This window comes from Neomonachus schauinslandi, chromosome 8 (assembly GCF_002201575.2).
Source record: "Neomonachus schauinslandi chromosome 8, ASM220157v2, whole genome shotgun sequence".
Taxonomy (NCBI): domain Eukaryota; kingdom Metazoa; phylum Chordata; class Mammalia; order Carnivora; family Phocidae; genus Neomonachus; species Neomonachus schauinslandi.
The window spans coordinates 12195100-12217914 of NC_058410.1; the positions used below are offsets into that span (position 1 = coordinate 12195100).

The 22815-nt window shown below is 36.9% G+C and overlaps 1 protein-coding gene and 1 pseudogene across 2 annotated transcripts in view; both read left to right on the forward strand.

The window, feature by feature from the left end:
* Nucleotides 1–22815, forward strand: part of TFB1M (transcription factor B1, mitochondrial) — a 66645-nt gene that overhangs the window by 16208 nt on the left and 27622 nt on the right. For both annotated transcript variants that reach the window (XM_021693475.2, XM_021693476.2), the window contains exons 3-5: nt 3990–4098; nt 5447–5598; nt 19867–19986. In XM_021693475.2, coding sequence (XP_021549150.1) covers nt 3990–4098; nt 5447–5598; nt 19867–19986 — 381 coding nt within the window. The remainder of the gene's footprint in view (nt 1–3989; nt 4099–5446; nt 5599–19866; nt 19987–22815) is intronic.
* On the forward strand, nt 7790–8911 carry LOC110583122 (annotated as a pseudogene).

Consider the following 22815-nt stretch of genomic DNA (forward strand, 5'->3'; position numbering starts at 1 on the left):
GTAATCTTCACCTTAAAGAAAAGTCTATTATAACATTGTCTTAAATTCTTTTGAATAATAGCATTAGTCTTTTTTATGTGTTCTTTAGAAGAATACAAATTTTGTCTTTCACCTATCATGTTCTGTATTACAGATTCTTTCTCATATAGTTTGCCTAACACTTTTGCACAGCACTTCAACAATGTTTGGGTTCCTACTATGTAGCAAGTCAGGAAGAAGGTAATATCACCAGGCTGTGTAATTAATGCTTTAGCTCACTGTACAGTGCTGGTTGCCATGAGCCCCTCATGATGAGAAGGTGGCATAAAACATACAAAATTACCAGTCAATATAGTTCTTTGTTCTCAAGGAATTTCTAGTTGTGTCTAAGTTCTAAGAGTTGAATAAATTATTTCCTCATCAGATTAGATCACCAACAAATTACCTAGGTGGACCATAGTAACTTGCCCCCTGTGGAAAAGCTATCTCGAAGACCTTGACTTAGAAGAGTTTTTTTAAATCACCAAATGAAGAATTCTCCTGCATTTGTTTCCTCATTTTTATTAAAGGCATTCGCCATTATTTTGTTCCCTATATCCCTTAAAACTTAATGCTACAAAAAAACTATTTTCTCTTGGGGATTTAGTATAATTATTTCCAGTAGAGACTAAGAATTCTGTAATTCAGTATATAAATTGTGAGTTAACACCTCTAGGATTTATATACATGCTTCTCCTTTTCATGGTTTGGTTTTCTGTTTCTTCTTTTACAGCCTTAGCTAATGAATGCCTTTTACTCTAAGCTGACTTAAATCTCATTTTGGAAGGATATAGGATTGAAAACTAAAATTAAAATGATAGAACAATTTAAGAGTGTCTGTAAAAATACTCATTTGGCTGTAATCAAGTACTTGCATTCATAGTAGGCTGTGCCTTTGAGCACATTATGAGCTAACACCATCAGGGTTTTAAAGTGTAATGTAGCAGTGTTCTTGAAGGGCTATAACAGTGATCTTTCCCACCTCTCCACCATCCCCCAAATATTGTCAGGATACTGAAAACATCTTTCTCTATTAGTGGTTGGTTAGAAAGTGTTCATGTGTCATTGCTGAATATCATTAGGTGTTTAAATGGCTGTTGTCTGTAATCATACTATAATTTCAGTTTGTATAGTGTTTTTCCCCCCCCCCATAATTGTTTCAAGGACTTCACTTAAAGCTGTGGTCACCAGTATTCATTCCTTCTGCAGTGGGGAGTCTGAAAGGGGAAGATCAAGCTACAGAGTGGTCTTAAAAGATGTACCTTTTGGGGCGCCTGGGTGGCTCAGTTGGTTGGGCGACTGCCTTTGGCTCAGGTCATGATCCTGGAGTCCCAGGATCGAGTCCCGCATCGGGCTCCCTGCTCAGCAGGGAGTCTGCTTCTCCCTCTGACCCTCCCGACCCTCCCCCCTCTCATGTGCTCTCTCTCTCAAATAAATAAATAAAAAAAATCTGTACCTTTTAAAGAAGGGGAGGCTTTGCTTTGTCATTGACTGAGACTTAAGCCTGAAGGGGCATCCAAAAGAAATAGGATAGAAATGCAACTTTAAATCTAGGAAAGGAAGGTTAATGTGTGTTATATCAGTTTTCTGGTATGCAGCTATATGTGTCATTGTAGAAAAAAATGAACATTTCAAACGTGGTTATCAGAGCATGTATATTAATGCCAAAGAGCCAAGTTTACATTGTTTTGTTGTAGTCTTAATTACTAATTACTTTATTACTTTCTATATATTGATATCATGAAGCATAAGCTTTTAGTTCTTCTGCCTCTCTGTTTTTGGTATGCTAATTTGTTTTAATTATGTGAAGCATAATTACAGAAAAAAACAAATTCTCCATTGATAGTAAATGCTATCAATAAATACACAGTTTTTATATAGTAAGAGCCTGTCCCACAGAGAGCTAGCTCCTTTTTTATTCATAGTGTATTGAGGATATTATGTTTTTGATGATTTATTGTCTGGAACTCATCAGATTAAGTTTTAGCAAATCTTGGTAATTTAAAATAATCCATAAGTACATTAATATCAGAAGTACGCAGTTATTTTTGGTAAACTGCCATGATGAAACATACCAAACTAGATGATTCCCAAATTGAAAATGTTTAGCTTCTTACCAATATAAGCATTTGAGCTCTGAATTTCTGAAATGTTACTTATATAATTCTACCTGATTTATCAGTGAAATAAATCTTTGCAAGTTTCTTGACCTTACAGATTTTGGGACCCTCAAATCTCGGTCTGGGAGGGGAAGTTTCCAGTTTTATAGTTGGTCATTCACTTATAAAAAATGTGAAGCACCTACTGTGTGCTGTTGTAGCTGCAAGGGACATTAAAGTAGATGAGAAACAGATACTACCCTTAAGGAGCATATGTTATTACATGGGAAAGAAGCCTCTCTGTACACAGTCGCAATATAGTATGTTATAAATGCTGTAAAGAAGCATATGCGAGGCACAGCATTAACCCAAAGGCAGGAGTAATCTACAAACTGGGTGCCTTGGTCCAGGGTCTCCTCTCTGGCTTCTGTGATGTTTCTTTCATCCTTCCTATCAGTTGCCAGAATTAGGCAAGGGAAGGGTTAGTAGAGAGAATCAGCTTTAATTGAGCTAGAGAAGTAAGGGGTGCTCAGGGCAGAAGTTCCCTGATTTGGAGCCAAGGGTGTCTGAGCTCCTTGAGGTGAGACTTGATGTGGAAAGAGGGTCACCTCTTCCTTAAAATCTACATTAGCAGGGATGTTTGTTCTCATCGATTGCATTCACTCCTGCATTTTAAACTTTGTAAGCGTCAGGGACTGCATCTGGGTTGGGATTTTGGGGGTTTTTTTTGTTGTTGTTGTTTTAAGCCAAGGACTTTAAGAATAAGTTTTGTGTTGGGTACAGGAGCCCTTAAAGCAATACAAATACATAGATGGCTTAGCTTCAAGGCTCTTTTCAGATGGGTGCCAACACTTTAGTACTGTGAGAGCATTTCTTAAGGTATGGTGCTAAGGTGGATAAAATGAAGAAAAATAAGAAAGAAAAGGGTACTCCCCCCCGCCTTTTTTTTTCCTTTTATACTTAGACTAAAGCAAGAGGAACAAAAACAAGTGGTTGGAAAGTAGAAATAGGCTGGAAGGTAGCTCTTGGTAAAACATGCAGGATAGTTAATTCATTAGGTTGAAAGTGCCTGTGGATCAAGAAATAGTAAGATTAGGAATGTCAGGGGAGTGTCTCAGGGTGCCACATGTAGCTTGGCAATGACAAATGACTTTCTCCTTGGTTTGAATCTACTGGTAGATTAGGTTATAGCTCTTGATAATATGTAAAATTCTTTGTATGTATTTAGGCTATAAAGATTTATTGAATTAAGTTCATCTTTATGATTTATTCCCAAATAGTTCTCAATATTATAATGTCCTTAGTCTATAATTTAAAAACACTGGAAATAGAGGGGTGCCTGAGTCGCTCAGTCGGTTAAGCCTTCCACTCAGCTCATAATCTCCAGGTCCTAGGATCGAGCTCTGAGTCAGGCTCCCTGCTGTTTCTCTCTCTCCCTCCCTCTGCCCCTACTCCCTGCTCATTCTCTCTCTCTCTCAAATAAAAATCTTTAAAAAAAAAACAAAAAACAAAAAAACCTTGCAGATAGGAGTTGAGTTTTTGCTAAATCTGTACAAAAATGCAAGTTATTCTGGGGGTCAGAATTATGTTAATATATCATTTGTGAAATTATAAGCTATTGCTCTACTATAATCTGTTACCATCACGGGTCATTCATATGTGTTAGAAATGAAACACCATGATTGTCTATTACAGTAGACATGGTGTACTCATAGTTCATTAGTGATCACTCTTAGTCTCTGCCTTTTCATACTGATTTAATGATGCACAGATCTGAAGTAAAAAATATATAGAGAGAGAGAGTGTGTGTGTGTGTGTGTTTCACTATCCTCTAAAGTATGAGCTCGTTTTATTGACCTTTTTGTAAATTAGATGCTTTCTGATGCAGCACCTGGAAAACTGAGAATTGTCCATGGAGATGTATTGACATTTAAGATAGAAAGGGCTTTTCCAGGAAGTCTTAAAAGACAGTGGGAGGATGGTAAGTGATTTTGGGTTGTTTTCTTATTTTCTTTTATTATTTATAGTACAAATATTTATGTTGTTATATGTTACAAATGTTATTATACATTTATATTAAATATTGCCAGAACAGAATTAAATAGGTGGTATGCATTGTAATTTTTTCTACTTTTTTCCAAAGTAATAAATCTAATTCCTTTTTTTAAATTCTAATTTACTTGTCTCATGTTTTTTAAATGTTCAGAATTCTCTTCAAATAAACTTGCTATTTTTATGATACCATATAAGGATGGGATAAACTATGAACTGTTAACTTTTTCCAAATGGTGAAAAAAGAAATGTTTTAGTAAACCACGCCCCATCTAATTTCCACGGTCTCCCATTCAGTGACCAGCCAAGGCACTCTTCATCTGTAGACTGTTTATTGGGTACCTGCTGTGTGCCAGCTCGTTGGGACACATAGATAGGTGAGGTGTATTACTTGCCTGTGAAACCCGTCGGAGCAGATGCAGGTGCTGCTGTGCGCCTCCATCTAACTGCTTCCTGTCTCCGGCCTCTCCACGGCCAGGCTTCTTCAGAGAGGTCGGCACTGCCTGTCCCCACCTTCCAACATGCCATTCTCTTCAAAGCACACTGACTCCAGGTTTCCAGCCTTGCCCCAGCCATGCTGGAGTCACAGTGACCTCCTAATTTCCTCTTCAAACCTTATCTGACTGAGCTCTCAGGCATTTATGTGACTGTTGCCTACTCTCTTCCAAAAGTTATCTCTGCTCCTGCCTTCCCTGATACCAGGTTCTCCTGTTCTTCCTTTTACATTGTGTGAGCTTTCTCTAGCTATTCTTTGCTGGTGGTTATTTTTCCACCCACCTCTTAGATGTTGTTCCTGAGATTTTTCTTTTTTGAGCATCTTCCTTGTGCTGCAGATTGGCCTGAAGGACCCTGCTCCCGTGGTTTCACTGACCATGTGTATATTGCAGACACTTCTGTCTGTATATGCAGCCAGTATCCCCTTCCTGGTCATCTGACCCTCTGACAGCATCATCTGGGTGCAGGTACTTTGACCATATCATGTCCAGATCAAATTGTCTTTTTCCTCAAACCAAGTCTTTTTCATATTTTTCCTAAGCTAAAAAACCTAAGGACTTTGAGCACTAATTAAGGTAGAATTTTTTTCTTAATAATTCAAAGCTGATTGTGAGAAAACATTGCTTTTGAAGAATAAATGGACTGAAAAATACTTAGCCATATCTTTTTATATATTTTTGTTTGATACTATTAGTATCCAGTTTGATTTAACTCTTAGCTAAAATTGTATTCAGAATCCATTAATAAAATTGTTATAGGTTGTTTTTTCTCCTGCTTACCAGATCCTCCTAATGTACATATTATTGGAAATCTGCCTTTTAATGTATCAACTCCGCTGATTATCAAGTGGCTTGAAAATGTTTCTTGTAGAGGTGGACCTTTTGTTTATGGCAGAACCCAGATGACGTTGACTTTTCAAAAGGAAGTGGCAGAGGTGAGTTTTAACTTTTTTTGGCTATTTTATCACATGATCAAATTCCAGAACACAATAATACTGCATTTTTGTCACAGACTATGTTTTCTAAGTTAATACTCCCATTACACACACAAACCAACAACAGCTCAACCAAAAGTTAAACATGTAATGATGACAGGCGTAACTGCTCTAAGCTCTCCATGGAGAACATGAATGATGTGCCGCCAGCCAAAAAGGCAGTGTAGTCCATGCAGGGACTCAATAGGGCCACAGAACAATTAGAGACAGATAAAACCTGTGGGATATTGGTGATACAGGAATACATAAGGAATGGCATGTGATATGTTGAGATTGATATATTGAACTTAATAAGTTCATATCAATGAGAAAAAGATGCAACTAATGATAGTTAAAGAATGTAGTAATCGATTTGGAGAGAGGGAAGGGGGTTGGTGTCTCCTTATGCTGTACGTAGGCTTTCCCTTAATCCCCTCCTTCAGCTGTGCCTGCTATGCCTGCATTCCCATGACAGGAGTGTTCCAGGTTCACTCTCTAGAAAATAATCCTACAGGGTAGGCAGGGGCAGTTTGTGAGCTGCAGAGGTTTAATGAGGGGATCTGCAGACTGTTAAGTGTTTTTTAAAAATTTTTATTATGACCTACAAATACAGAAGAGTATATGATGTATTTGTGTGGCTTAAGAAGAATACCCAAGTCCCCACCGCTCGAGTCAGTAGTTATAGTCCCAACATCTTTGACACCCCCTTGTGTGCTCATTGTGATGTGATCATGTCTCCTATTCTCCAGATGCTATGAAGGTAATCAGTACCATGAATTTGGGACTTATTATTCCCTGCTTAGTTTATCCCATAGATTCTTAGCTGTATAATTAATATACTTTAGTTTTCTCCATTTTTGAACTTATGCAAATGGATTCATATAGCATGTATTCTTTTTATCCTGATTCGCTTATGCTGCTCATAGCTGTAGTTTATTTGTGTAGCTAGATACTACCCACTCTTTGACTAACTCATAATTTATATGTCCATTGCCCTGTTTTAGAACTCTGAATTAGTTTTAGTGTTTGTTATTACAAACAAAACTGTCATGAAGATTCTTCTATTTATGTCAGCTAGAGCATACAGGCAAGCTTTCCTTGGAGTATATATCCAGAAGTGGCAGTGCTGGATCATAAGTTCTGCAAATCTTCACTTTTGCTAGATAATGCTAAATTGTTCTCTGAAGTCATTATGCCTGTTTATATTCCCACCAAATGTGTGTAAGTTCATTTTGCTCCATGTCCTTACTAGTACTTGCAGTTGCCAGTTGTGTGTTTTGGTTAATCAGAGCTGAATGGTGTGTCATTATGGTTTTACTTTGTCTTTTGCTGATTTTTTAATCAGATTGAGCACCATTTTGCATGTTTATTGACCTTTTAGATAACCTCTTTTTTTGTGAAGTGCTTGCCCTTTGTCCATTTTTCTGTTGGATTGCTTGTCTTTTTCTCATTGATTTTGAGGAGTTCTAACATTTTTCATACTTGTCTTTTATTAAATGTATTGCAGATTTCTTCTACTCTGCATGTTATTGTCTTTACAGTGTCTTTTGCAGAGCACATTTTTTTTGTTTTTTATTTGTTTGTTTCAAAGATTTTATTTATATGAGAGAGAGCACGCTAGAGAGAGAGAGCATGAGAGAGGGTACAAGCAAGAGCAGCAGGGAGGGGCAGAGGGAGAAGCAGACTCCCGTCCTCGGGCTCAAGCTCCATGTGAGGCTTGATCCCAGGACCCTGGCAGAGGATTAACCAACTGAGCCACGCAGGCGCCCTGAAGAGCAGATGTTTTTAATTGTAAATTTATGGTTAGTGCTTTTTGTGTCTTATTGAAAAACTCCTTTTGTATCCTGATATCATGAAGATACTCTTCTGTGTTATCTTCTAGAAGTTTTATTGTTTCATCTTTCACGTTTACATCTATAATCCACTTGGGATTGATTTTTGTGTGTGGTTGAAAAAGAAGCCAGTTTTACTGTTTTTAATATATGATCCCAACGAACCTAGCACCAGTTATTGGAAAGTGTTTTTCACTGACCTCTATCAACACCTCTAATGTAATGACAAAGCCTATATAAGCATTGGTCTGATTGGAGACACCAAGAAGAAAGATTGTGTGAAATCTAGGAAACAGAAGGCCCAGTACAGAAGATAGAGCATGGAATCCTCAGAAGAACATTCAATTCACATCAAAGCAGAGCAAGAATTTGGTAAAATATCTATCATGTTTGTATATACTGAAAGAATAGTGACATAAGTTAGGGAGAGTGTAGGATTGAATTAGTGGTAAATGAACAGAAAATTAAGTACAGTAGGGATTGAAGCAAATAAAGTATATCACTATTAGAGGAGTAAAAATATTATTGGGAAACCTATAACTGTTTATTTTGGAAACCTAAGGAAAAAAGAGGGACCTATATAAAAATAATCACAAAACTTTACTGAGAGTCTCAACAGATCACTTGAGATAAGTCAAGAGAAATAGAGCCCTGGAAGAAAAAATGAGTGTCATAAAGATGCTTCATTTTTTCCAAATTATGTTTTTTCAATAACATCTTGAAATGTAGTGAAGTTCCCAGGATCATCTTGAGGAGTGGACCTGCAAGAATGGATAAGAAATTTCGAAAAAGAAGAGTGATGAAAGAAGGCTTGCCTATGAAATGTTAAAATGTATTATAAAGCTCTAATAATTGAAGCACTGTGACTCATGAGACAGAGTGATGGCTACATTCGAAGGCTCAGATTCAGGCAACTTCATATTTGATAGCGATCGGATCATACATCAGCAGAAACAGAAAAAAAAATTATTTAACAGATGCTTGGATATTTGGTTAACTCCCATGAAACCATTTAATAATTCGCCATACATAAAAATTAAATAAAAAATAAAGGTAACTCACCATCGTAAAAATTCCAGCTCTGCTGCTGCCGTTGTTGCCGCGGCCCATTACAAAGGCTCCCACTTGAAGCGCGAGCAGCTCTGGAAGTACTTGAAGTCGGGGGTGCTGGACACGCTGACCAAGAAGGTATTGTGGTAGCCTTATATGAAGAACCAGGGAAACCTAATAGTGCTTTAGACTTTTTAAAGCATCAGTTAGAAGCTGCTAACCCAGAAAATCCAGATATAGAGCTGCTTCACCTAGAATTAGCAGAAATGAAAGAGAAATATAACGCTATTGTAGAAGAAAATAAAAAACTGAACACAAAGCTTGCTCAGTATGAACCACCTGAGGAGGGGAGGTGTACTGAACAGGATTCTTCTCAGTTGAAAAGACACTGAAAAAGTGGTTTTATATGACTTGAATAGTTTGTATAGTATATAATCTTTTATGAACAGATGCTCTCAATATATTGACATATCTTGATATATTGAATTTACCTGCATCACACTTTATTCTAAACACATTTACTTAGAAGCACCAATAATAATATTAAAAAAAAATTCCAGTTACTGTGTCTTCAAATTCATTGCTCTTTTCTGCAGTGTCTAACCCGTTGTTAATTTTACTTAATTTATTTTTCATTTCAGGTATTTTATTTTTACTTCTAGAAGTTCCATTTGGGTCTTATATTTTCCCTTACCTCATTATGTTCATGCTTTCCTTGGCATCTTTGTAATATGTGTAATATTTATAACAGCTCTTTGAAGGTCTTTGACTATTAATTTCACTACCTCTGTTATTTCTGTACTATTTTACTGTTTGTTCCCCCCACCCCCCCCCCCCCTTCCTATGGGCCCTGTTTTTTTCTGCTTCTTTGCAAGCCTGGCAATTTTTGACAAGATACTAGATTTTGTGAGGTTTTGTTTTGTTTTAATCCTGTTGAGGGCTGGATCTTGTATTGGGTTGAGTGGTGGGTTTTACTCTGGCACATAGAGATAAGTCACTTGCAGATTGGTTTGAAGCTTGCTTTTAAGCTTTGTTATGACAGGTTCTTAGCAGCCTTTAATCTGAGGCTAATTAAGTCCCGCGACTAAGTCACAACCTTTCTGAGGAATGCATTCAGTGCCCTGTGTATTTCAAGAGTTCTTCACTTGGCTGTTGGGAGTGCAAACTATTTCTAGTCCTCTGTGAGCTCCATTTTGTCATATTTTCTGATAGTACTTTCTCCAGCCTCCCAATCTCATGCACTTACAGATCAGTTCTCAGCCAAAGACTTGAAAGGATCCCTCTGAATATCTCAGGAGCTCTCTCTCACTTCCTCCCTCCCATTCCCCTGTCTCTCTCTCTCTCTGTGTTTCCATATCCAATAGTCTTTCTCAAAAATTCTGGCTGCCTTGGCCTCCCAGAGCTCTGGCCTCTGTCTTCTCACATCGAGGAGACCTCTGGGCTCTTTATACTCCTGCCTGTGCTGCAGTCTGAGTATGGCTTCCAGGCTGCAAACTAGGCAGTCATAATGCTCACCTCGTTTTTTATTTGCCTGTGTGGTAATGATAATAATGATAATATCAGCTATTACTTATGGAATGCCTACTAATAGCCACTTTACATGTTTTTTTATTTAAGCCTCATAGCCACCTAATGAAATAGGTATTTTTTAACTGACGTTGACACACAATGTTACCTTAGTTTCATGTGTACAACATAGTGATTCAACAGCTCTATATGTTATGCTACGTTCACCCCAAGTGTAACTACTATCTCTTAGTATACAATGCTATTATAGTTACCACTAACTATATTCTCCGTGCTGTACCTTTCATCCTTGTGACTTACTAGCTTTTGATAGAAAAGAATACTGAGGGGCACCTGGGTGGCTCAGTTGGTTAAGTGTCTGACTCTTGATTTCAGCTCAGGTCATGATCTCAGAGTTGTGAGATTGAGCCCCGCGTCTGGCTCCACACTGGGTGTGGAATCTGCTTAAGATTCTCACTCTCCCTTTCCTTCTGCCCTTCTACCCCCCCCCTTAAAAAAAAAATAATACTGAAGCTCAGGGATTTTAATTATCAATTTTGTTCATCTTTTCAAAGAACCAGCTCTTGGTTTCATTGATCATTTCTACGGTTTTTATTAGTCTCTGTTTCATTTATTTCTGCTCTGATCTTCATTACTTCCTTCTTTCTGCTAGTTATGGGCTTTGTTCTTCTTTTTCTAGCTCCTTTAAGTATAAGGTTAAATATATGAGATTTTTCTTATTTCTTGAGGTAGGCCTGTTTCTCTATAAACTTTCCTTTGGAACTGCTTTTGCTGCATGCCAGAGATTTTGGGATGTTGTATTTCCATTTTCATTTGTCTCGTATTTTTTTTATTTTCTCTTTGATTTCTTTATTGACCCATTGGTTGTTGAATAGTATTTTTTTTTTTTTTTTTTTAGCCTTCACAGGTTTGTATTTTTTCGGGGGTTTTGTTTTGTTTTGTTTTGTTTTTAAGATTTTATTTGAGAGAGCGGAAGCACAAACAGCGGCGGGGTGGGGCAGAGGGAGAGAGAGAATCTCAAGCAGACTTCTCCCTGAGCATGAAGCCTGACATGGGGCTTGATCTCACAACCCTGAGACCATGAGTTGAGCCAAAATCAAGAGTTGGACCCTTAACCAACTGAGCCACCCCAGCACCCCTCCAGTTTTGGGTTTTTTTTTTTATTGTAATTGATTTTTTGTCTCCTATCATTGTGCTTGGAAACTGCTTGATAGGATTTCAATCTTAAATTTATTGAGACTTGTTTTGTGGATCCACAAGTGATCTGTCTTGGAGACTGTTCTATGTGCACTTGAAAAGAATGTGTATTCTGCTGTTTTTAGATGGAATGTTCTTTGTATATCTGTTAAGTGCATTTGGTCTAATGTATCATCCAGAGCCACTGTTTTCTTGTTGATTTTCTGTTTGGGTGAAATATCAATTTTGATATAAGAGAGGTATTAAAGTCCCCTGCTATTATTGTATTACATTTTGTCACTTGTGTCTTTTAATATTTACTCTATATATTTATATGCTTAGGTGTTACTATGTTGGGTGCATAGATATTTACAGTTGTTCAGCCTTGTTGGAATGGATCCCTCCGTTACTAACACCCTTCTTTGTCTTTTGTTAGTCTTTGTTTTAAAGTCTGTTTTGTCCAATGTTAAGTACTGCTACCCAACTTTTTTTCTTTCACTTTCATTTGATGGAATATCTTCTGTTCCTTCACTTTAAGTCTGTCTTTAGGTCTGAAATGATTCTCTTGTAGGCAGCATATAAATGGGTCTTATTTTTCTGTCTGTCACCTGGTGTCTTTTGATTGGAGAATTTAGTCCATTCACATTTAAAGTAATTATTGATAGGTATGTACTTATTGTGATTTTATTCCTTGTTTTCTGGTTTTCTTTCTAGTTCTCTCTTTCTTGCCCTCTTCCCTTCTTATTTGATGACTTTCTTCAGTGTAGATCTTTTATTCCTTTTTTCTTGATTTTTTTTGGTGTATCATTTGTTTTGAGATATATATATGTATGTATGTATATATCAAAAGAGGTTGATATATAACAACCTATGTATATAATCATCTACTTAAGTTGATGGTTGCTTAAGTTTGAACATATTCTAAAAGCATTACTATTTTATCCCCTGCCCATGTTTTATGTATTCGATGTCATATTTTATATCTTTTTATGTTGTGTATTCCTAATTATTATAGCTATAGTTGATTTGATTACTTTTGTCTTAACCTTCATACTAGCTTTATAAAAGGGATTGATCTACCTTTAATGTATAATATTTGCTTTTTTAGTGAAATTTTTTATTTTATGATTTTCTTCTTGTTATGGTATTTTCTTTTCTGCTTAAAGAATTCCCTTTAAGGGGCACCTGGGTGGCTCAGTTGGTTGGGCATCTGCCTTCAGCTTGGGTCATGATCTCAGGGTCTGGGATCAAGCCCCGCATCGGGCTCCCTGCTCAGTGGGGAGTCTGCTTCTCACTCTCACTCTCCCTCTGTTCTCTCTCTCTCTCTCAAATAAATAAATAAAATCTTAAAATTAAAAAAAAGCATCAGCTATTTGAGGAAAAAAAAAAAAAGAATTCCCTTTAATATTTCTTGCAAGGCTGGTTTAGTGGTAATGAACTCTAACTTTTGTTTGTTTGGGGAACTCTTTATCTCACCTTCAATTCTGAATGATAATCTTTCTTGCTGGGTAGAGATTCTTGGTTGTAGGTTTTTTTTTCTTTCAGCACTTCGAACATATCATGTCTTCTGGCCTTCAAATTTTCTGCTGAAAAATCAGCTCTTATGGATGTTTCCTTGTGCATAACTAGTTGCTTTTCTCTTACTGCTTTTAAGATTCTCTCTTTGTCTTTAATTTTTGAGATTTTAATAATGTGTCTCCTTGTGCACCTCTTTGGGTTCATCTTGTTCAGAGGTATCTGTGCTTCCTAGACCTGGGTTTTCTTTCCCAGATTAGGTAACTTTTCAGTTATTATTTCCTAAAATTAAGTTTTCTTCCCCTTTCTCTCTTTTTGTGGTATCCCTTATGGTATGCTTGATGTTGTCCCAAAGGTCTCTTAACCTGTCCTCATTTTTTCCATTCTTTTTTCTCTTTGCTGTTCAGCTTGAATGATTTCCATTACCCTATCCTCCTGATCACTGATCTCTTCTTTTGCATCCTCTAATCTGCTGTTGATTCCCTCTGTTGTATTTTTCATTTTGGTTAATGTATTCTTCAGCTCTGATTTGTTCTTTTTTTATATTTTCTATCTCTTTGTTGAAATCCCCTCTGAGTTCATCCACTCCTCTCCCAAGTTTGGTGAGCATCTTTATAATCATTACTTTGAACTCTTAATTTAGGTAGATTGCTTATCTCTTTTTCATTTAGCTCTTTTCTGAGATTTTGTCTTGTCCTTTTGTTTGGAAGCCATTCCTCTGTCTGCTCATTTTGTCTGTCTGTATTTGTTTCTGTATAAATTAGGTAGGTCAGCATTGACTCCTGGCGTTGAAGGCTTGGCCTTATATGGAAGGTGTGCTGTGGGACCTAGAAACATGGTCACCGGAACCAGGTGCTTTAGGGGTATCCCCTGTGTTGGTTGTGTGCACCCTTCTGCTGTGACTGGGCCATGATTCCAGCAGGTACACTAGTGGGCAGGGCTGCCCCCTGCCCACTTTCCCAGTAGGAGTTGCTTTTAGGGGCAACAGTCTCCACTGAGGCTATCTGCTAGGTGTGCGGGACAGGAGCCAAGGAATGTCTGCCAGGAAGGTGGGTTTGGCAAGACGGGTCTGCAGGGGAATTCTGGGTTAGGGCAAGCAGTGCTAGCAAGGTATATGGATAGTGTCAGACTGGTGCCCACCAGCATCAGATGTCTAGACTGAAGGAGGGCAAGAAGAATAGTGCCTGCCAGCATTTCTATTCTTGGATAAAGTTCTTTTAGAACACTGCCCTTTTGGCGTGCTCCCTAAAACTAATCAGTAAATTTCCTTCATGTATGGCCCAGGCACCTTTCAAACTGTTGCCTCTGTGTGGGTCTCAGAACAAGTGAGATTGTGTGTGATCCCTTTAAGCATGGAGTCTGTTTCCTCTAGCTCTCCCAATTCTCCTGAAGTTAAGCCCAGCTGATTTTCAAAAACAAGTTATGGGAGCTTATCTTCCTGTGCAGATCCCCAGGATGGGGGGTGCTTGGTATGGGGCTGTAACCTCTCACTTTTCAGGAAGGACCTTTGCATCTGTGATATCCCCTCCCACTTTTGGGTCTCAGTTCCAGGGTTTGGTTCCTGGCCTGGACACGTCTTTGTCCCTTTTTCCCTTCTTGATGTGGCTTTGTCTTTATACTTACAGCTAAGAGCTGTTCTGCAAGTCTTTAGGTCATTCTTAGGGAGAATTCCTCTATATGTAGCTGCAGCTGTGGTGTGTGATGGGAGGAGGTGAGCTCAGGATCCTTCTACTTTGCCATACTATTACCTTCTGCCTGTCTGAAGATATTTTTGGTTGTCACAACTGGGGGGTGCTTTTGGTGTCTAGTGGATAGAGGTTGGGGATGCTGGTAAACATCCTTGAGTAAGCAAGATAGCCCCTCACAGCATAAAATTACTCCACATTTACCAGCCCAAAATGTCAGTAATGCCAAGGATAGGAAATTTTGCTTTAGAGTATTTTAGCCATAAAATCTTTTTCTTAAGTAGTCTTAGAATTTTCCATCACAAAAATGTAGGATCCTTTTGTGTTTGTTAGGAACACTACATCATTGCCACTTTCCCAGGATCAGTGTCATTTCCTGCTCATGAATTTGTTAACTCTCTTCTGTATGTTTGAGTTGAGCCTATATTAATAGTTTTCTTTGTTTCCTCAGCCTTTTGATTTGTCCTTGGTCTTTTATATTTCTCAGATAACATGATTATTATGGTATTTCTGTTCTTGAGTAACACAATAGAGATGCAAAACACTATGTACTCTAATTCTTTTGGGGGGGAATGCAAAGGAACAGAGGCTTAAGAGGTGGAGTAATATTTTCAGTGGCTCAATACCAGTTGTTATTAATAATAGTGTTGCTTTAACTCCACCATATGCAATTATTTTTCTTTAACAAAAAAAATGTTGATTTTAGTTAAATTCTAGTATGAATATTGAGAAGAGTTTATATTGAGTCTATGATTTATGGAGTGCTTTATAAGTTAACACTGGTCTTCTGACCAGTTTTCACATTTTGCAAGTGAAAGTTTCAAGAGGAGACTATATAGCAGCATTTTCTTATATAACTTTTGTTTGCTCTTGACACTGTCATATCTGTAATTTTATATTCCACAGATAGCACTTTTAAACATTCACTTTGCTTGGCTTTGTGAGTTATAGAACAGAAGTAAATGAACACAGTCTTCTTCCCTTCTCTCTAGGTCTTCAGGGTCTAAATAGAAAAATTCAGCTCACACACATTAAAGAACATATAGACAGTATAAAGTTACAGCTCATAAAATAGAATCAGATTATGTAGCAGTAAATGAGACCTTAACAAATCTCATTTAACCTCATTTTATAGATGATGAAACTGAGGCTCAGAGTAGTTTAATGTCTTCCAGAAGGTCATGGAGCTAGTTACAGGGAAAGCTGAACTTGAAAACAGGTCGTATGTTTTCTGCTGAAGTCCTGATGTTCATGTTCTCCATGTGACTGGACCTGTGGTCTTTCTTTCTGGGTCCAGAATTAACCTGTTTATGTCCCCCCATCTTCAGGGGACCCTGGGTATTTAATGGTCACATCAGTAACAGGGAGGGAGGGAGTCACCTCACCAGTAATTATATAGTTTTCATTGTCCCTGATATTTGGCTGTGTAGCTTCTCAAGAATAAGCCTAATTTTTCTACTTGTACTTAAAATCATTTTAGATGAATAAGGAAGAAACACTGTCCTTGTGGAGTCTTTGACCCCTTGTTTTTCTTTTACTCAGAATGCTTTTAAAATTTCAAGGGTTAGAGGTTTCCTTTTACTGAAAAATTAACTGGTTTGGTTTCCTGGCCTTTTGTTGTTTGTTAAAATCCTCTATCTTATAATGGAGTTTGAATTTTCTTAGCTTTACGTATAACCTATCTATCACAGAAATATTAACTTATGTTTGAATGGTTGATTGACCATTTAACTCTTATGCTAGTTTTAAATGAAGGCTTTTGCAGAGCTATCTGCTCTGTGGCTTGAATTATTCCATAATGAATTCAGGACAGGTATGTGTGTGCTGCTTTCTTCTAAATTCAGATATCTGATTTACACATTTTCATCTCCACAGCCTAGGTATATTTGCTGCAAAGTTTGGATGGGTCAGGCTTCCCTGGCAGGAGTGAATGCCTAGCGCTCTAAGTGAAATATACTTAAACATGTCTTTATGCCCAGAGTGTTTACCCTGCCTACCTCCCTTGTTTACTTTTGGGTTAAAGTGATTTTTAAAATTTCGTTGAATTCATCAGTGAAAACACCTTTGACATGTAAAATAAAATGTTGGGAGAGAATTCAGCATGAAATAATTTTCAAGTGTAGACTTTGTTTTTTGTTTTATATTTTAATCTTGTGGTTATGTTCATGCTGGATTTTAGTTTTACACAACTGCTTTGAAGTTTGCCAGTTGTACAGTGCACTTTGAATTTTTTACTTTCATGCCAGTGGTACAGTTAAGCTCCAAAAGAAATTTATGAGGAGCTAGAAATATTTTTTTACCATTTGATCCATAAGTTTATTCTTTAAATATGTGCTTCCCGTGTTTGTTTTGATATTTGTTTGAGAATATATACATCTCTTGGTTTTACAGTTTAGTAAGGAAGACTTTACTTGATCATTTATACTAAAGCAACTCATCACTTGTCCTGAACTCAGCCTCCCAGTAACTTCAGATGTCTAAATATAGACAAGAGGCAGGTAATTTGAAAAGAGGGATGAGGTAGAGGGATGGCTTCTGAGTAACAAAATAGATGCTACAAAATCTACAACTTTGCCCATAGGAAATTTTCTGAGCATCTCCGTTTAAAACCTATTTTTTTAATCTTACTTAAGGCAAAGCTCTTATAAGCCAAATTATGTAGTTTGTAATGTTGACCCTGTATCATTTACAAGAGGTTTAGAATACCCAGTGAACTCTAAGAACATGAGAAGCAGGATACATTTTTTAAAAATCAGTGCACCTAATTTTTTTAATTCAATTTTGACATATTGCCATATTTTTCATGTCTTTTTTTAGGAAATAAAATATTGTAGATAGGCTTGGTACCCTCTTCTATCCCCCTTTCTTTCTCTCCTATGAGTATACTCTCTTAAAATTGATATTCATCATTCCCAGGCATTGATAGATATATATACACACACAGAGGAAGCCATAAGAAATAATGTTTTGGAGTTTTTATATAAATGGAATCATACTCTACATATTTTCTGCCCCTTCATTATTTTCTATTTGGGGCTCTATGTTGGTAACACCATTTACTTATTCCTGTCAATGGCCTTTATGTTTTTCTACCTTTTTTGAAGCTCTGCATGTACAATGTTACAGTTAACATTCTTACACAGTATTTCCTCATGTAAGTATATAAACTGTTCCCTAGAATATATTCCTAAAGGTAGACTTAAAGGGTTAGGAGGGTGCACTCAACTTCAGCTTTCCTGTATATATTGCCGAATTGCAGTCTAAAGTGCTTGTACTAGTTGCCCTTCTCACTAGCAGTAAATGGGAGTTCCTCTGGCTCCATATATTCACCAATTCTAGGTTCTGCCAGGTTCTTTTTTGTTGTTTAAATTTTGTTCATTTCATGGATATGAAATTGTATCTCATTAGAGTTTAAATTTGTATGTCCCTCATTTGTAATGTGGTTGAGCATAGTTTATGGTTGTGGTTCATTTGGGTGCTCTTACATTTCTTACCATATTTTCTATTGTTTATTTTTTGGCAATTAATGTGTAGGAGTTTCTTCGATGTTCTGAACACTAATCCTTTGTCAGGAGTTCCAAAAATCTTCTCTCAGTCTGTGACTTACGTTTGTACTGTTTTTATTATACAGAAGTTTTAAATTTTAATAGAGCAAAATATCAGTCTTTTATGGCTTCCACTTTTGCATCTTTAAGAAATTTTTCCCTACCATGGGGTCATAAATACTTATTTCTTTTATTATGTTAATCACCATACATTACATCATTAGTTTTTGATGTAGTGTTCCATGATTCATTGTTCAATTCATTGTTCAATACGTGCCCTCCTTAATACCCAACACCGGGCTAACCCATCCCCCCACCCCCCTCCCCTCTAAAACCCTCAGTTTGTTTCTCAGAGTCCACAGTCTCTCATGGTTCATTCCCCCCCCCTGATTTCCCCCTCTTCATTTTTCCCTTCCTACTATCTTCTTCTTCTTCTTTTAACATATAATGTATTATTTGTTTCAGAGGTACAGGTCTGTGATTCATCAGTCTTTTTTTTTTTTTTTTTTTTAAAGATTTTATTTATTTATTCATGAGAGACAGAGAGAGAGAGAGAGGCAGAGGGAGAAGCAGGCTTCCCAAGGAGCAGGGAGCCCTATGCGGGACTCGTTCCCAGGACTCTGGGATCATGACCTGAGCCGAAGGCAGACACTTAACCATCTGAGCCACCCAGGCGCCCCTGTGATTCATCAGTCTTACACAATTAACAGCGCTCACCATAGCACATATCCTCCCCAATGTCTATCACCCAGCCACCCCAGCCCTCCCACCCCCCACCACTCCAGCAACCCTCAGTTTGTTTCCTGAGATTAAGAATTCCTCCTATCAGTGAGATCATATGATACATGTCTTTCTCTGATTGACTTATAAATACTCATAAAAAATTTTAAAGTTTTGCTTTTTACTTACTGTTAACTCGCTTGGAATTTATTTTTGGTTATGGTACGAGATAGGGAGTTCTTCCTGCTTTAGATATACCTACTTACACCAATATCTCTTATTGAGTGGTCCATCCTTTTCCTGTTGGTGGTTGTTACATCACATCGGTCACATAGCAAATATCCACATGTGCTTGGGCCTGTTTCTAAGACCTTTGTTCCATTGGTGTGTTTGTCTATGCCTGTGGCAATACCATACTGCCTTAATTTTGATATCTGCTATAGTGAGTCTGCCCCAACCCTCCTCATGTTATTGATGTTCTTCAGGAGCTTCCTGTCTGTTCCTGGCCCTTGGCTTTTCCGTATAAAATTTTATGGAATTTAATTTAAAGGTCTTTAAAAAAATTCTTTTGAGATTTTGGTTGAAATTGCATTGCATTTATGAGTTAATTTAGATATACCTAATTTTAAAATTAAAGTGTTTGGGTTCTTAAAAGAATGAATTCCTGGTTTTTGCAAAAATCAGTTCTCCAAAACAGTTCTCCAAGAGTTCTGAATATTCACGGTTTTATTACACTTAAAGAAAAGTGCACCATTGAAAATGTTCCTTCATAGATTTTTGGTAATTCATAAAATGAAATAAGCATCTTTAGTTCTTAATTGTGCTTGCTAATTTCTTCACTCATCAAATATATATTGATTACTTGTTTCATATAGGACCTTCTTCTACAGAATATAACAGGGGTTTGAAAATCCCCAACATCCAATGGTAGGGAAGTTTTCTTATTTGGTTTCTAAGTGCATTATATAGGATATAATTCACACTTCGTAGGTGTACTTCAGTTGCTATTGGAGGAAAACGTTCCCCGTGCTGCCTGTGTATCATGTGTCAGATAGCCTGTGCTTTTAAAATTTATCGCAAAACTCCACCTAGTGTCCATAGGTAATAGAATATTGACTGCATTCCATCTGATCAGACTGGATTAATTATTTGCTAAAATTTCTTTTTGTCCTTTCATAGAGACTGACAGCCAATACAGGAAGCAAACAGCGAAGTCGCCTTTCTGTTATGGCCCAGTACCTCTGCAATGTTCAACACATCTTGACAATTCCGGGTCAGGCTTTTGTCCCTAAACCAGAGGTAAGTTTCTGTTTGTTTGTAAATCTTTGTTCATCTGAGGATGTGCAGAAGGAAATTGTCTCTAGAATTTGATTTTCATTTATATGCAAAATGTACTTTTTCTTTCTCTCTCCAGAGTAAGAAAAATCACAATGTGTGAATAGTTCTTGTCCTAAGTTTTCTCCTCTTTATAGTGACCAAATGTCTAGGTTTATTCATGTTGCCCTGGTGGTGGTGGTATTATCATCATTACCTTGTACTCTTCAAAGTTTTCCAGTATAGAAGATAAATTATGTGGTCACCTAATCCTCAAAAAAAGAAATCAGTATTTGTTTTGTGATTTCTGAATAGACCTCTAAATCAAGTTACATCAAACATTTTTTATTGTGAATTTTTTTCCACCTTTTTTTTTAATTGAAGTACAATTTAACATCCAGTGTTTTATTAGTTTCAGGTGTGCAACATATTGATTCAGCAATTTTATTCATTACTCACTGCTCACACAATAAGTGTAGTCACCATATGTCATCATACAATATTTTTACAGTATTATTGAGTATATTCCCTATGCTGTAATTTTCATCTTCGTGACTTATTTTATAACGAGAAGTTTGTACCTCTTAATCTTATTTTTTTACCCATCTTCCCACCCACTTTCCCTCTGGCAACCACCAGTTTGTTCTCTAGTTAAGTCTGGTTTTAGGTTTATTTGTTTTGTTTTTTAGATTCCATATATAATTGAAATCATGGTGTTTGCCTTCCTGTGTTTGACATATTTCACTTAGCATATACACTCTAGGTCCATCCATGTTATCACAGAAGGCACGATCTCATTCTTTTTTATGGCTGAGTAATAGTGTGTGTGTGTGTGTGTGTGTGTGTGTGTGTTATACATACATACCACATCTTCTTTATCCACTCATCTATAAATGGACACTTGGATTGCTTCCATATCTTGACTGTTGTAAATAATGCTGCTATAAATATGGGTGCATATGTCTTTCCAAATTAGTGTTTTTGTGGTTTTTTGGGTAAATACCCAGTAGTGGGATTACTGGATCATACCGTATCTCTATTTTTAATTTTTTGAGAAACGTCCAAACTGTTTTCCACAGTGGTTGGTCAATTTACATTTCCACCAATAGTGCACAAGGGTTCCTTATTCTCCACATCCTCACCGACATTTGTTATTTCATGTCTTTTTGATTCTAGTCATTTCAGTAGGTTGCCTTTTTGTTTTATTGATGGTTTCCTTTGCTGTGCAAGCGCTTTTATTTTGGTGTAGTCCTAATAGTTTATTTTTGCTTTTGTTTCCCTTTGCCTCTGGAGACATACCCAGAAAAATGTTGCTATGGCAATGTCAAAGAAATTACTTGCCTATGTTACCTTCTAGGGAAAATGGTTTTGGTCTCACATTTAGGTCTTTAATCCATTTTAAGTTTATTTTTGTGTACGGTGTAGTGAAGTTTTGAGTTTAATTCTTTTGCATGTAGCTGTCTGGTTTTTCCAGCACCATTTATGGAAGAGACTGTCTTTTCCCCATTGTATGTTCTTGCCTCCTTTGTCAAAGATTGAGTGTATAATGGTGGGTTTATTTCTGGATTCTCTGTTCTGTTCTCTTGACCTACGTGTCTGTTTTTGTGCCAGTACAATACGGTTTTGATTGTTGTAGCTTTGTAGTATACCGTGAAATCAGGGATTGTGATACTTCCAGCTTTGTTCTTCTTTCTCAAGATTGCTTTGGCTATTGGGGTCTTTTGTGGTTCCATACAAATTTTAGTATTATTTATTCTAGTTCTATGAAATAATGCTGGTATTTTGGTAGGGATTGCATTGAATCTATAGATTGCTTTGAGTAGTATGGACCTTTTAACAATGTTGGTTCTTCCAATTTGTGAGCATACTCTTTCTATTTGTTTGTGTCCTCTTCAATTTCTTTCATCAGTGTTTCATAGTTTTCAGACTACAGGTGGTCACCTCCTTGTTAAATCTATTCCTAGGTATGTTATTCTCTTTGGTGCAATTGTAAATGGTATTGGTTTCTTAATTTCTTTCTGCTACTGTGTTTTTGTATAGAAATGTGATAGATTTCTATATATTAATTTTGTATCCTGCTACTTTACTGAATTCATTTATCAGTTCTAATACTTTTTGGTGGAGCCTTTAGGTTTTTCTGTATATAATATCATGTCATTTGCAAATAGTGACAGTTTTACTTCTTCCATGCCAATTTGGATGCCTTTTATTTCTTTTTCTTGTCTGATTGTTGCATCTAGGACTTCCAGTACTATGTTGAATAAAAGTGATGAGAGTGGACATCCTTGTGTTGTTCTGGAAATTAGAGGAAAAGCTCTGTTTTTCACCATTAACAATGATGTTAGCTGTAAGTTTTTCATAAATGGCCTTTATTATGTTGAGGTGTGTTCTCTCTAAACCCACTTTGTTGAGAGTTCTCATGAATGGATGTATTTTGTCAAATGCTTTTTCTGCATTTACTGAGATGATCATATGGTTTTATCCTTTGTCTTATTAATGTGATATATCGTACTGACTGACTTGCAAATACTGAACTACCCTTGCCATTTCTGGATCAGTCCTACCTGATTGAGGTAGTCCTACCAAATTGTTGAATTTGGTTTGCTAATACTTTGTGAGGATTTTTGCATCTTTGTTCATCAGAGATATTAGCCTATAGTTTTCTTTTTTTGTAGTGTCTTTGACTGGTTTTGGTATCAGGGTAATGTTGGCCTTGTAGAATGAATTTGGAAGTTTTCATTACTCTTCTATTTTTTGGAATGGTTTAAGAAGACTAACTATTAACTCTTGAAATGTTTGGTAGAGTTTACTTGT